Source organism: Colletotrichum karsti (assembly GCF_011947395.1).
Source record: "Colletotrichum karsti strain CkLH20 chromosome Unknown Scaffold15, whole genome shotgun sequence".
NCBI lineage: Eukaryota > Fungi > Ascomycota > Sordariomycetes > Glomerellales > Glomerellaceae > Colletotrichum > Colletotrichum karsti.
Genome location: NW_024065915.1, coordinates 115,671 through 130,404, shown reverse-complemented (window position 1 = coordinate 130,404; position 14,734 = coordinate 115,671). Strand labels below are relative to the sequence as shown.

General features: G+C 49.9%; 5 protein-coding genes across 5 annotated transcripts; 3 read left to right on the top strand and 2 right to left on the bottom strand.

The window, feature by feature from the left end:
- Window positions 1–232: 232 nt before the first annotated feature.
- On the bottom strand, window positions 233–1,006 carry CkaCkLH20_05288 (short-chain dehydrogenase reductase sdr; the record flags this gene model as incomplete). Its single annotated transcript, XM_038888007.1, has 1 exon — window positions 233–1,006. The coding sequence occupies one exon, from the start codon at window positions 1,004–1,006 to the stop codon at window positions 233–235; it is 774 nt and encodes a 257-aa protein (XP_038746483.1).
- Window positions 1,007–5,292: 4,286 nt separating this feature from the next.
- Window positions 5,293–8,898, top strand: CkaCkLH20_05287 (rieske 2fe-2s family protein; the record flags this gene model as incomplete). The annotated part of the gene is made up of 7 exons (XM_038888006.1): window positions 5,293–5,547; window positions 5,596–6,104; window positions 6,162–6,387; window positions 6,440–6,639; window positions 7,687–7,742; window positions 7,813–8,480; window positions 8,542–8,898. The coding sequence occupies 7 exons, from the start codon at window positions 5,293–5,295 to the stop codon at window positions 8,896–8,898; spliced, it is 2,271 nt and encodes a 756-aa protein (XP_038746482.1).
- A 568-nt stretch (window positions 8,899–9,466) lies between these two features.
- CkaCkLH20_05286 (major facilitator superfamily transporter) lies at window positions 9,467–11,179 on the top strand (the record flags this gene model as incomplete). Its single annotated transcript, XM_038888005.1, has 5 exons — window positions 9,467–9,572; window positions 9,647–9,714; window positions 9,767–10,017; window positions 10,085–10,284; window positions 10,335–11,179. 5 exons carry the CDS (start codon window positions 9,467–9,469, stop codon window positions 11,177–11,179), a joined length of 1,470 nt encoding a protein of 489 aa, XP_038746481.1.
- Window positions 11,180–11,464: 285 nt separating this feature from the next.
- CkaCkLH20_05285 (short chain dehydrogenase) lies at window positions 11,465–12,346 on the bottom strand (the record flags this gene model as incomplete). Its single annotated transcript, XM_038888004.1, has 3 exons — window positions 11,465–11,516; window positions 11,571–12,262; window positions 12,299–12,346. 3 exons carry the CDS (start codon window positions 12,344–12,346, stop codon window positions 11,465–11,467), a joined length of 792 nt encoding a protein of 263 aa, XP_038746480.1.
- A 1,062-nt stretch (window positions 12,347–13,408) lies between these two features.
- On the top strand, window positions 13,409–14,684 carry CkaCkLH20_05284 (polysaccharide deacetylase family protein; the record flags this gene model as incomplete). The annotated part of the gene is made up of 6 exons (XM_038888003.1): window positions 13,409–13,434; window positions 13,492–13,571; window positions 13,655–14,213; window positions 14,272–14,324; window positions 14,386–14,513; window positions 14,574–14,684. The coding sequence occupies 6 exons, from the start codon at window positions 13,409–13,411 to the stop codon at window positions 14,682–14,684; spliced, it is 957 nt and encodes a 318-aa protein (XP_038746479.1).
- Between the last annotated feature and the right edge of the window lie 50 nt (window positions 14,685–14,734).

Genomic DNA, 14,734 nt, shown 5'->3' with positions numbered 1-14,734 from the left:
CATTTGACGTTCACACTATCTGTCAGCCTGCATGAGGTTCTTGTTGTTCGTGAAACCAACGATCTGACGTGCCGGCTTGGCAATTGCTTGTGTCTCCCACATATGTTGTCTCTATTAGCTGAGACCTGGGTTGACAGTCTTGAGGTGGATCGGCCGCTACCCAACAAACGCAAGGAAAGGGTCCGCAGCGTTAACGTTGGGATCTCCAAAAGAACGCTACCCGTCGCAGGTTTCAATCTCGAAACTGATACCCGCCATCAATGGCCCACGCCTGCCCGGTGACGTAAGATGAGTCCGTTGAAAGTAGAAACGCAACCACCGTCGCGATCTCCTTTGGCTCAGCCATGCGTTGCAAAGGACAGCTCTTGATAGCTTCCTGAAGATATGGCTGGTTCGCATAAAGTTCCTTGACTTGCTCGGTCGCAATAAGCCCTATCATAAGAGCGTTGGCTCTGATTCCTTGAGGCCCCCATTTCCGTGCCGTATGCCGGGTGAGAGCATGAATGGCTGCTTTCGATGCTCCGTATGCGGGACGAGTCGGCTCGCCAGCGTGAGCTGCACCAGAGGAAATATTGACTATGCTTCCCCCGCTGTTTTTAAGAAAATGTGGGAGGGTGTACTTTGTGGTCAGGGCGAACCCTATGAGATTTACATCCATAGTCTCGCGCCAGACGTCGGGACTCATGTTGTCGACTGGTCCATCTTTGTTGATGATGTCAGGACGTGTTTGTGCGGCCATGTTGACCAGTCCGTCGATCTGTCCGAAGTTTTGCGCTGATTTTTCGATGACATCTCGAACAGATTCCTCTTTCGCCAAGTCTAGGTGGTAGGCTACAGCACTACCGCCTGCCTGAGTGATTTCGTTTGCCACCTTGGTTGCACGCTGGTCGTTGATGTCGGCGACAACAACTTTGGCTCCGCGGTCGGCTAGAATCTTTGACGTGACCGAGCCGACGCCGCCGGCGCCGCCTGCCACGATGATAACGAGTCCGTCCAGAGATGACATAGTTTCCGGAAGAGATTCGAGGACAATATTGAAGCTGACAGGTTTGTGAACAGTCAAGGAAAAACGTCAAGCATGTAACGAAGCACGGGTTATATATAACAACATATGTTGCATATGTTGCTTCAAACTTCCCTTAGCGATGAGGGAACCTTGGCGAGAGGTTAGAATAAAGTTACCTTTGATTGTAATCTACAAATTCGAACCGAAGATGCATTGGATATTTGGATTAGGTTTCCAACGAAGGTATGTGGCGTCGGCATTGGTTGTGACTAGACAGATAGAGTTGCTTCGTATCAATTGTCGCGGATTCGCATTCTGTCTCGCTGTAAATTTCAACTTCCAGCTGAATGTGATTCGTCCAAATACGAGCGGAATCAACATTACAACATCCGCCAGCGGAATGCGAGCCGTATGGTAGAGCTTGTTTTCGGGGGAGAACGGTACTATACGCAGCTCGCATTCGGAAGTTTCCCCAGAACTTTGTTTCTTTCCCCTGGAACTTTGATTCCGCAGGGCTGTGTTGTAACAACCCAGACAATAATTTCCAAAATGACATGTCGGGCCCATGATCATTATGTTGACAACTTGTTAATTGCCTGGGCTGTTCTCTCTCGCGCATTCTCCGTTAACGTGAGAAAGAGCCAATGACATCGCATCCACCAGCGCTGCCTGACCTGGGCGTTTTAACTTTCACTAAGCAGTCTTCCCAGAGGTATCCCTCCAACAATGGTGAACGCGGCTGAAAACCTTTTTCAACACTACCGGGAACAATCAGTGTCCTCTCCGATGGACCGGGAGACATGCCCCGGCTGGCATTACTGCGGCGCAATGTCGATTTTGGAGTATTCAGGCTAGAACTATGCGGAATTGGGGAAAGGAATTGAGGTGTTTGTGAGCTGTCACGCGGTGGAATGAGCGCACTGTCTCGAGGGGCCTGGAATTGAGAACTCGATGACGAACGCCCTTGGAACGCCCTTGGTCTTCCCGAGAAGAAGGCCATTTCTGTGACTCGTTGCGCCGAAGACCCCAGATCTACTGAAGACATCGCTGCTTCTCCTCTAGCTTCATCGACCGGGGAGGCAGAACTTCGGGGTCGTCCACTTCTCTCGTAGGCTAGAGAAAGCTGACAGTCATTTCTCTCAGTGCCTCGGACTCGAGCTGCCGTAGAATGATCGAATGCTGAAATACTCGTAAGCTTTAGCTTCCTGAGTGATGAAGCAGGTCAATCAATCAGCAGGGGCCTCTCCATATCCAAATTTAACGTGAAGAGGACGTTATAATGAACTCTTTACCACAGGAGGAGATCAATTTCTCATTGCTTAAATTTGAAGCTAATGTATTTTCCCGATTTATATCCCGTAATTTTGGCATCAAACACAAGCTTGAATCACTCTATTGATGCAGAAAATACTGGTATGATAAGCTCGCCAGCTCAACTGCCGAATTCACTCTGTAGCCACTCTTCAACTCTCGAACTTGTGCGGCTCTTTCCCTTCCGAGAACTCCCGCGACTTCGACTCCATACCACGGTGGTCTCCCCATCATGGGCGTTAGGTAACCTGACTCTGATGTTGTCCGAATCTATGTCGATGATGGCGGGAATCGTGAGTCCCGTCATGTGCGCCTCCGCTGTATTCTGGCTCTCAGAGTCGTGGGTGAAGTCAGAGGCATTACTTGAGTCGCCATCACTCTGAGCTGCACCTTCAGGACATGTGTCTGCAAATTGGTAGGTGGTATATCCTGCTGGGTCCATGATAGGAGGATAGTAGAGATAAGATGTCTCTGCCATGGGTTGGGTAGCCCGGTAGCTCTGGGAATCTGAGGACGGTGCAAAGTCCCATTCCATCTCGCCTAGAAATTTCATGTATTAGCTCAAAGAACACCGGTATCTCGACGAAAAGGTGATTACCTGTCACCCCTCTACGGTTTCTGTAGTAAAACCCCCCTTCTTCGTTGTCAAGGGTCCATTCCGACCAAGGTCCCGCGACTGGGAGAACTTCTTGATCTATCTGTATAGATCGACCCATTGACGGCGGAAATAATGATGGAGCGATATATTCTTGAGACTTCTTGCTCCCATCCTTTTTGTGACGGTGTTGTTGACTCATTTTCAAAGTGAGGACTTCCGCTGCGTATAGTCTGTCCTATGTCGATTGAGTCAAAGATAGGACCGTCGAAAAGCTCAACCAGAGAATCTGAGTTAGGACTTAGAGGCTTAGCTTAGATGATGTTCGCTGACACCTCAACTGCATCGACAACCTGAACGTTGTCAAGAGCAAACTCGGTCAATCCAGACCTTCAGATAAGGGCCAGGAAGATGCGGAAGTCGATTCATTTTAAGATATCGCTCCACGCGGTCTAGATCAGGATCATTGTAATTTAGGAGAAGAACAAGGTATCTCTTTGGTCATGCCGTGTACGAAGCCACATCAGTGGTGATGGATGGTCGGTTTGGTTGAGGTAAGGCATCCATGCCCTTGCTCTGGGCATCAAAAATGCCTAAATATCAATTCAACAACGCTATTGGTGAGTCGGATGGTGTCTTATAATGCACATCCAACACACGAGGAAGACTAGCCAAAGAGGAGGGAGTGCTCCGCGAATCAAAAGCCGCATATTTGGACATTGCAGGCATAGCCTGCTGCCTGCTTCGTCTTGCATGCACGCGATGTGCCCGTCTCTGTAATTGAATTCCAGTTGATGCCACACTTTTCCCGATGATATAGGGCCAAAAAGAGACAAGTAATATGACTAAAAGTGGATGACAATATGTCATTGGGCCACGTCGAATGCTATGCTTACCGTCTTATGCCGTCCTCCTGATTCGACGGAGGGAGAGGCCATCAAGCCTACACAGAGTAAAGCCGAACACCAAGGTGAAGGAGGCTCATGCTTACAACGATGGCGCACCATGAATGCCTGGCTGCCCAAATGCTGCCCATTTCGCCTGGTGAGATGAACACATGTTCAGTTTCTCGACGCAACCAATATCTCAGGGATGCTCTTGGGCAGCTACACGCATGAATCCCGTCATTTCTGACCTTCGAACCATGCAATCATGCCATTGTGTTAATATGTGTCGCATTCATCATTTATCACGTGGTCTGTATTGCGGAAAGGGATACTCGGGGCCAACTAGTAGGTTTTCTTTCTGGCATTCAAGTCCTCGATTACTTCAGCTAAAAATTTAAGATAACACCGCCACTGTAATAACGGATATGTAACTCTTGAGTCTTTGAGACTCATAAGTGTAGCCGTAGTGCTCAATGATACATCATCCCGTCATAGCCACTATTAATTATTCATCAGATCGTTTTATATGGGATATTTCACGAGGCAGCTCCAGCAGGTAGTTCGTAATCTTGATTGAACGCAAATACTGCGGCAGGTTTTAACGAAAACACATAACCAAGATACAGTCGTTAATCTGAGAGCTACTCTTTCATTCTTTGAGCATCTATGTTGCTGCATGAACAGTTTTATGGCGACATCAACGACAACCCGCGTGAAGCAAAACAGACACTGCAATAACGTTGACGGTTTAAACTACTTTACACTTGTCTCACTTTGGACTCACAGAATTGATCCATAGAGACAATGATTACTCGCATAGACTGAGTGGTTATAGAGCGGTGTCGTCGCACTGAGTCACAGAATTCGGCACTGGCGCACCTCCAAGCTCCGCCACTTTGGGAATTGACTTCGTTCCCAATTGGTTGAAATAACTATTGACCGAAATAATCTCAGAATGGCATGGAATCTCATTTCAACTACCTAACACGGACGTTGGTAGCTATCACCATCCTCCGCTTCAACTTTGCCTCATCCACCACTCTTCTTTATTGCCTGACAGGCACCCATACATACTATGCGTCACGCTATCAAAAGATCCCCCGTCTTTGCTATCTCCGTGAACTACCATCTGTTGAAACCAACAACATCAGCGTGGAGGGTACCTTATCAACATGTGAGACGCTTAGAGCCGGTCTCCCGCCGACGTGTGACCCCGCCCCCATTTTCACCACGCTGCCTTCGTGGCTGGACCAGAATCTTCCCCACCCAAGATAGCTGCGACCAGGTCGCCCTTGAACAACCTAGAGTTCCTATGTGTATTAGGGTCTTAAAGAAACAGTGGTCTTCGAACCCAAGACTTGGAAATGAACGGCATGAACGCTGCGTACCCGTTGTTTTTCGTCCAATCAGGCACAGCGTAACCTCAACTTCGACAACTTCCAGAGTCATTTCACATCAAATCTTATCCACTTATTTGCAACTCAACCGACAACATGTGGCGCTTTCTGGGGTTTGCATCGTCAACTGAGAACGACAAGCCTGAACCCTCTCGCAGTCTCCCAGCTTCTTGGTACCGATCCCCGGAACTGCACCAGCTCGAGAGAAGAGCCATCATCTCCAAAAAGTGGATCTTGGTTTCACACTCGCTGAGATTCAAGCAAGCCGGAGACTATATCTCTTTCAACTATGCGGACTTCCCATTCTTCCTGATCCAAGACCGAGAAGGCAACATCAACGGCTTTCATAACGTATGTCGGCATCGCGCGTATCCAGTTGTCGAGACTCGTTCTGGCAAGGCTAGCATTCTCAGCTGCAAGTATCATGGCTGGTCATACGGCTTCAAGGGAAACCTAGCAAAAGCACCGAGATTCGACACAGTGAGGGGTTTCGACAAGAATCAACATGGCCTCCTTCCTATTCACGTCCGCATAGATCCTGCCGGATTCATTTGGGTGAATCTCCAAGCAGGCGAGCCTGATGTGAAATGGGAGGATGAGTTTGGTGGCGTCTACCAGAAACCGAGGATGCAGAACTTTGACTTCGCCGGGGGTTACAAATACGACCATGTTTGGGAGATGGAGCTCGATGCAAACTGGAAAACAGTCATCGAGAACTACAACGAGTGCTACCACTGCCCAACATCTCATCCTTTGATTGCTGGCGTGTCGGACCTGACTCAGTACAAGGTTGAGCCAAGCGGAAGTTGTCTAGAGCACGAGATCATCAACAAGAAGGCTCGAGATGAGGAGGACGAATTTCGGAGGTCCATTACCTTCTTCTTCCCCTCAACATCGGTGACAATCACGTAAGTCACAACCATGGGATTTCATTATAACAAATAACGTTTACTGACATCATTTAGTAAAAACTTCTTCTACATCCAACGGATGATTCCAGTCAATGCTACGAAAACAAGGATCGAGAATGAGGTCTACCGAAGCCATAGTGCTGGGGATGAAGAGTTCGCAGCAATCAACGCATTCTATAAGCAGGTCTTGGAAGAAGACAAAGACCTGTGCATTGGAGCGCAGAGGAACCTGAGCGCCAGCGTTTTCGTCAACGGTGAACTTCATCCTGAAAAGGAAAAGGTGTGCAGAACTACTTCATCTTTCCTATCACAAACGTCTAACATGAATCTAGGGCCCAATTCACTTCCAGAACACTCTCAGGGAAGAGGTGATGGCACACAGGAAGAGAGAGCTTGACCAAGGGGGCAGAGAGATCTGGCCAGCCACGCCGAAGCTGTACGGGGAGATGAACACGGGGAAGCTGAACGAGGAAGAGTCATTCTGCTCCGAGCTTGAGAAGGCGAGCTGCGGGGCTCGGCAGGAGCTTGCATGGTGAGGACGATAATGCAGTCTAGATTGTTCAACATGTAGAGACTACCTGTTTAGATACTGCGCAATCAGCGTTGACTTCGAGTTTCATCAAATTGAGAACTTTTCACACCAAAATCGACACCAGTCAATATTTTACGTAACAGCGGCGACATATCTCCGTGAACTAAAGCTTCCTCGCATAGTCTGTAAACGTGCATTCGGAAGCTCGGTTTCTCGGAGTCGTGAGGAGTTGATGGTCGTTGCGCATGGTTTGGATATCTTTGTCCGCCAACATTTGTGAGAAGCCAATCATCGTAAATAATATTAGTAAAACAGCGTTGTCTTCTCGGATAGAAAGCATGTGGAGCTATACATAGATTGCTACAGAGTGAATTCTTAAGATGACATGCGACATGCACGTCAATTTGACAGCACGAAACCGAGATGCAGCACTGCAGGAAGACTCTCATCCTTGTTACCCCAATTCTTCAACCTCGTGGCGAGTAGCAGGCATTTTCCTGTTCCACCAGTATTTGCAAGGTGGTCACCACATGAATTCCGGATGGTAAGAGCACCCGGGGTGTGCAACGCGGCGTTATCTTGGAGGGATTCTTATCAATCTTCACTGTGAGGGGAAAGTGGGTTGTCATCGCCGAGCACCGACAACGGACCATCCATGCTCACTGTCTAACCCGATTCTACGCCACTTATCAATCCTGGTCTATCTGATCAATGACAGTTTCTTGCTACTCACGGTGTTGGAGGTGACAACCCACGCTAGCATCTTAAACGCAGCTATCACAAACCCCACTTTCCAAAACTCATCCTCACGCGATGGCCAAGTCTGTTCGGAACGCCGAGTAGACGCGCTTGAGAGCGAGTGGTGATGGAACTGAGATGATGCTTCGAAGCTATACCCAGCTTTTTAGACTATAATTTCGACGAGTCGTGTCAAGAAACGTGAGATTGTCTTTGGAATAATCAGATTCGAGTTGAATAAACACCAGGAGCAAACAACCTACTGTCACACAACCCATCTTCAGTACATCATCTCATTACCTATCTCAGCTGTCTTACTCTCATGACCATGGCGCCTCTTGAGATTCCCATCATCGACTTTTCAGGTAGGTCCAAAGCATGACACATTTCACCAATCGAGTCTAGGCAATTTCTCACACCGGCATCTTTTTACAGGGTTCTACTCGCAAGACCCAGCCCAGAAGCAGAAGGTTGTGGACCAGGTCCGTGACAGCTGCCTCTACAATGGGTTCTTCCAGATCGTTGGTCACTCTGTACCACTGCAGCAGCAGAAGGCAGTCATGGAGAATGCGAAGAAGCTCTTCAACCTTCCTCTTGAGGAGAAACAGAAGGTCGCAAAGGAGAACAACACATGGAACCGAGGCTATGAGATGCTGAGGTCGCAGATCCTTGAGGAGGGAACGCAGCCAGAGTTGAAGGAAGGCTTCTACATTGGCGCTGAGATCCCCGAGGATCACCCCTACTTCATCAACAAGAAGCTTAACAGCGGACCGAACCAGTGGCCCCAAGGCCTTGGAAACGACCTGGAGGGCTTCAGGTCAGCTTCGATGGAGTACTACTCATCCGCCCTGTCTCTGGCATCGGACTTGATGAGAGTTTTGGCGCTGTCATTGGATCTCGAGGAGAGCTACTTCAGCAAGTTCATGGAGGGTGCTGTGGCTACCATGCGACTTCTCCACTACCCTTCTCAGCCTGCGGACGCGGACGAGAAGCTCACCCGCGGCATTGGCGCTCACACAGACTTCGGTGCTATCACCATGCTTCTTCAGGACAAGGTTGATGGTCTCCAGGTCTGGGACAAGAAGAACGAGACTTGGATCGATGTAAGTCACCGAGACGAGAGACACACCCAGTAATCACTTGGTACTGACCACCCCCGATCAGGTTCCCCCCACCGAAGGCGCATTCGTCGTCAACCTGGGCAACCTCATGGCCCGTTGGACCAATGAGAAGTACAAGAGCAATATCCACAGAGTCATCAACAAGTCGGGCCAAGAGCGTTACTCCATTCCTGTCTTCGTCTCTGGTAACCCGGACTACCTCGTCGAGTGCATCCCCACTTGCAAGTCAGCTACTGAACCAGCCAAGTTCGGGCCTGTCACCGTCGAACAAGCAGTCTCCGCGTCGTATGCGGAGTCTTACGGAAGGGCGCAACTCTACAAGCAGGGCTTGGAGAAGGCCATGGCGAACAAGCTCAAGACACAACAGCAAGCACAACCGGCTCAGATTGCTGTAGCTTAGATGGCATTTCGAGTTGTCCAGCAGGATTTCATAAAATGTGATATCAATGAAAATCGTACAAGTTTCTCTCTGAAACCAGTTCTGCTTTGTGAAGGATCAGAAATGGGGAAGGCTTTGCCCCCTCCAGTTCGTTTGATTACCTGTGAAGAAGTCTCCCCCACTCTTGTCTAGCACCACCCATGTTTCCAACGCAGACGAACCCCAGTATGGACAACCGGCAGTGACAGAAACACACCCCGTACTAGTAGATTTGGCACGCCCGTGAGAATCCCCGGTTGTCCATGGGGGATTTTGGACTGGAGTTGCAGCATTCTGCATCCTGATGATTAGATAGCGTTGTTATCTCTCACTTCTTGGAAACAATGCTACCTAAGGTACTGCAAAGCAATGTTTATGGAATTGGCGAAAGACCACTATCTTTGACGTGGGTACTTTGGCCACCAATTATACGTAATGCCTGCAAATGTCTGTTCAATATAATAACAGACATGGATACGTGTGTTTGCGACTCATGAGGCTCAGTCTGTCTCCGCAAACCTAATCCGCACTCAGCCCGGACTCAGTGACAATGAAGTCCACAGAAGAAACTTCAAGCGTCAAGCAGGCGGGTGGGTTCCAGGACCAAGAGTTCGGAACACAGATTGTGATCAATGCCGCCACGGAGAAGTCTTACGGTAAGTTTCAGTGTTACCCATGTCGCTCCTTACCGGCGTCTCGGACTTGACCGCTGACCATTGTGGCGCTGCAGTTCGTAAGATGGACTACTGGCTGCTGCCTTTCATGAGCGTCATGTACTTCTTCAACGCCGTTGACAGAGTGAGTGATTTGTGCGATGTCTCAAAGCCAATGATTAACACCGATCTCTCAGAGCAATCTCGGAAATGCCGAAACAGACGGAATGAGCAAGGACTTGGGCTTCGTGGGGGAGCAGTACTCACTTCTGATCCTGCTTTTCTACATCCCTAATGGTCTGTGCGACCTTCCTCTCAACCTTTTGACGAAGCGATTCTCTGGCCGCATCGTGCTCCCTGCCTTGATGGTAGGATGGGGAGGCATGGCGCTTCTCCAGGCTGCTTGCAAGAACTTCGGTGGCATGTTAGCTATTCGCCTTATCTTGGGGTAAGAACACTATACGCCTGGCTTATCATCGCGTTTGAACTCATTCTAACATGAACATTTCGTGCAGGGCGTTTGAAGCCGGCTTCTTTGCGGGTGCGGTGTTCTATCTTACCCTGTTCTACACTCGTGGTGAACTGGGGTTCCGCATTGCCATCTTCTTCGGCAGCGCTTTACTGGCCAGTGCATTCTCGGGTTTGATCTCGTTTGGAGTGTTCCGCATTCAAGACCCTAATGTCCATGGGTGGATGTGGCTGTTTATCATCGAAGGTCTGCAATTCCTGTATCACCAAAGGACAATATTTCTGACCACTATATAGGTGCTTTGACCGTGGTGTTCGGTATTATTGCCTTTTGGTGGCTTCCAGCCAATGCCCAGACGGCCTGGTTCCTGAACGAAGCCGAACGAGAAGTAGCGAGCCTCAGATCTTTGAGGGACGGCACCTGCGAAGTGGAAGAGAAGTTCAGTCTCAGGGAGTCTTTCCGGAGTTGGAATGACTGGAAGTTCCCAATATGGTGCATCATCAGCTTGACTTATCCCGTTGCATTCGCCACAACGGCCAACTTCCTCCCGCTCATCATCAGACGTCTAGGCTACGACACAGTAACCACAAACTTGCTCACGGTACCACCTAACGTGGCAGGCTTTTTGGTTCTACTGGCCGTGACGTACAGTTCTGACCGCAACCGAGAGCGTACATTCCACATAATCGGAAGCCTTACTCTCAGCTTGATAGGTCTCATCATCTTGGTTGCCATCGACGCCCAGGCGAATATTGGAGTTGCCTACTTTGCCTGCTTCCTCCTGGCCGGCGGTGCATACATTCCCAGCTCGCTGGTTCATAGTTGGCACAACAACAACAACCTCAGCGAGAACTCACGCGCTGCAACAACGGGATTGCTTGTTGGTCTCGGAAACCTTGGAGGAATTCTGTCCGCAGCTACGTTCCGTACGACTTATGCGCCTCGGTATGCGCCGACGTTGATTGCCACGGCGGGATGCAACGTTGTATGCATTTTCTTTACGCTGTGCCTCGGGCTATGGATGAGACACGAGAATGCGAAGAAGAACAAGGAGCAGGGTATGACTTTGAGGGCTGAGGATGTGGAGACACGGGAATTGAGGGATGGCGAGAAGGACCCGAGATGGCGATTCTTTATCTGAGCCCAAGCTAGAACCACGTATCAACTTGCGCAACGTTTAGACTTGAGACGCAATACGTACATTCATGAAGCCACACACTGATAGCAGTCTTACATCACACGCTGATTATGGATATTGTGAACCGCTGGTCAGAGGGGCTGGTGGTAAGAGTCGGTGGCGAGGTCTCTGACTTTGGATCTTTTGAACGTGTCTTGTAAGTCCTTCATCTCTCTCCAGGCTTCTCCTCGGCAGCTGGACGGCATGGGCATTTTACAATTTCATCTTATCATTTCATTGAACATCTAACTACCACTTAGTAACGCCTCCATCCACCAATATGTCGCTTCCTTGGCAGTATCTGTATAGTTGTCAGCATTCATGGTGTGGTCGATCGACGAATAGTATTACATACCTGCTAGCGTCGCTGGCCAGGAAGACGCAAGCCCCCTTAATGTCATCGGGCTCCGCAACACGACCGTTCATGATCTCATCTTTCCAACTCTCCAAAAGGTGTGGGAAAGGTGCCGTCATCTCGGTTCTCACATATCCCGGGCTAATCGAGTTGACGCGAATGCCATAAGCATTCAGCTCGGCGGCGATCGGGGCCACCATAGCTCTCACAGCTCCCTTCGTGCCGCAGTACGCAGTGGACCGCTGAGAACGAATCGCCATGTACGACGCAATGCTGGCCACGAAGATGATGCTGCCACACTTTGTTCCGTTCGCGATCATCGCCTTGGCGGCCAACTTGGCCGAGAAGTACAGACCCTTGCAGTTGACTCCGTAAAGCCTATCAAAGTCTTCCTCTGTGGTGTCCAGGAACTCCACGTTCTTGTTGACTCCCGCGCATGCCACGAAGATGTCTAGTTTGCCGTCGAAGTCGGCTGCGACTGCGGCAAAACCTTTCTCCAAACTCTCCAAAGATGTGACGTCGACTTTGTAAGCCTTCGCCCTGACCCCGTTTGCCGAGGAGAGCTGCTCAAATGCTGAGGGCTCGGGGTCGATCACGTCAAAAATGGCCACGTCTGCACCGGCTTCTGCGAGTCCTGAGACGAAGGCAAAGCCGCAGCCCCTGCCAGCGCCAGTGACAATGGCAACACGGCCCTTGAGTGAGAACTGTGTTTGTTAGTGGCCAGTTACCGAGATTTGATATTGAGCAGGGGCACAGGATTCGCATACCTTGGACATGATGCTGATGGTTATTTCACGTGTGTCTTGGGGTATGGTCTGACCAATGTGGAATCAAATGACTTCTAGAGAAGGGTATCGGAGTACTGTGTCAAGCAATGAAGTAACAGTTCGACGGGTTAGGATTCTTCACCGGTGTACGAGTCTCAAACGTTCCGAGAGTAGATGATGCAATGCCGATGTTTGGTTCAGGCAAATAGTGTTTACGGACGCTATCAGTAGAATTACTTAACCTCATGGCCCAAGCCGCGATACCAGCACGTCCAACATCCTCGATTCCATCTCCGGCCTATCTTTAGGCGATCTCCTCACACAACACCAATTCCACTGTTGCTGTATCTAGTTTCAGTTTGGCACCAAAATTCCACCTTCTATCCATTTACAATGTTGCTCCACGGCTTCCACTTAGCCCAACTTTTGATAAGAGTGGATTGCAGGCGCGGAGTTTAGCGGGTAAAAGTGGAAGATTTGTTCCGGGAGGAGTTTGCCTGACAGCCAGAACAACGCATGCGACTACTATCGCGTGTAGCTCGCCTGCGGGGTTAGTGAGGAGTAGCTCATCCCTGTTGTTCAGGAGTGGGCGTTGGAGGGGATACAAGAATGGGGGTGGAGCTGATTTCACGAAGACATGCTGCAGAAGTGGGATCACAATCAACCACCGGCGGAGGCTTCCTTCCTTACAGATGTGATTATGATTTGAAACTGTTTGATAGGCCATAGTGCCTATGAAGAATGACGCTTGCGTAACAACATCCATGTCAAAGTCGTAAGGGGGCGGTGCTGGAATGGAGGACGTTGCAGATAATCGTGCATCGGGAAACTGTGGGCACCTACCCTTGAACGCGGGGAGAGCTCATGTGGAGTAGCTCCGCGAGTCCTTGTCCGAACAATTCCCTATCTGCTTCAATGGAGGAGTTCCAGGGACGTCGGACAAATCCCACTAGCTGAGCATAAAATGTGATTGTGAAGCCTTTGCAATACAGGCTATCTAACATTCGAAGGCATTGTCATTACCAATCATCATTCCAAATACAGACACACCTCAGTACAACAAGAAACAACATGGGCAAGAAGAAGGTTCTCGTTTGGTATGCCACGCATTTTGGCGATGTGGTGGGGTGATCTGACTGACCTGATCGTGATAGCTACGGTGTCGACATTGATGCCGTTGCCGGCTGGCTCGGATCCTACGGCGGAGAGGACAGCACGAGCGACATCAGCAGAGGTACGTCTGGCCGCTCTCTGAGCCCTGCCAACTTCAGTGCCTGTTGAGCCCCAGATCATGACAACTGACATAGTCGTGCACAGGAATCTGGGCGGGAACAGTCGGCACACGCCGCCTGCTTTCCCTTTTCGAGAAATACAACATCAAGGCGTCATGGTTCATCCCCGGCCACACGCTGGAGACGTTCCCCGAGGAGTGCGCCATGGTGCGCGATGCGGGCCACGAGATCGGCCTGCATGGCTACAGCCACGAGAACCCTGTCGACATGACCCCCGAACAGCAGCGGGACGTTCTCGACAAGACGTGGAAGATGCTTACCGAGTTCTGTGGCGGCAAACCTCCCAAGGGTAGCGTGGCCCCTTGGTGGGAAACCAGTCAGGAGGGCACCGAACTCCTGCTGAGTTACGGTATTGAGTATGACCACTCCATGTCCCACCACGACTGTCAGGCCTACTGGCTGCGGACAGGCGACAGCTGGACGAAGATCGACTACACCAAGAAGGCTGAGGAGTGGATGAAGCCCCTTGTGAAAGGAAAGGAGACTGGTCTGGTGGAAATCCCTGGATCGTGGTACATTGACGATTTGCCACCGATGATGTTTATCAAGAACTCCGCCAACTCACATGGTTGGGTGAACCCAAGGTGAGCTCGAGTCCAACTCGCAGAGTCGGTAATGGCTCATGCTGACTGACGACTACAGAGATGTCGAGGATATCTGGAAAGACCACTTCGACTACTTTTACAGAGAATACGGTAGGGCTGATGGGCAGAAACTCTAGTGACTGTTACTTTGTGCTGACGAACGATACCACAGATGAGTTCATCTTTCCAATGACGATCCACCCGGATGTCTCCGGAAGACCCCATGTTCTCTTGATGCACGAGCGTATCATTGAGCACATCAACAAGCATGAGGGCGTCGAGTGGGTCACCATGGGAGAGGTAAGATCCCCATTTCGACCCTCTAAGTCCCAAAGTATTGTTGTCTAACTTTTTGATAAGATGAGTGATTGGTTCAAGTCGACGAACCCCGCCCCAGAAGGTGGATTGATGCCTGCCAGCCAGGAAGAGGTGATGAAGAAGTACGAGGAATGGAAGAAGACACAGGCATAACTGCATGCTTCACGAATCTTGTAGACATTGAGTTTTAATGCAAATACCCA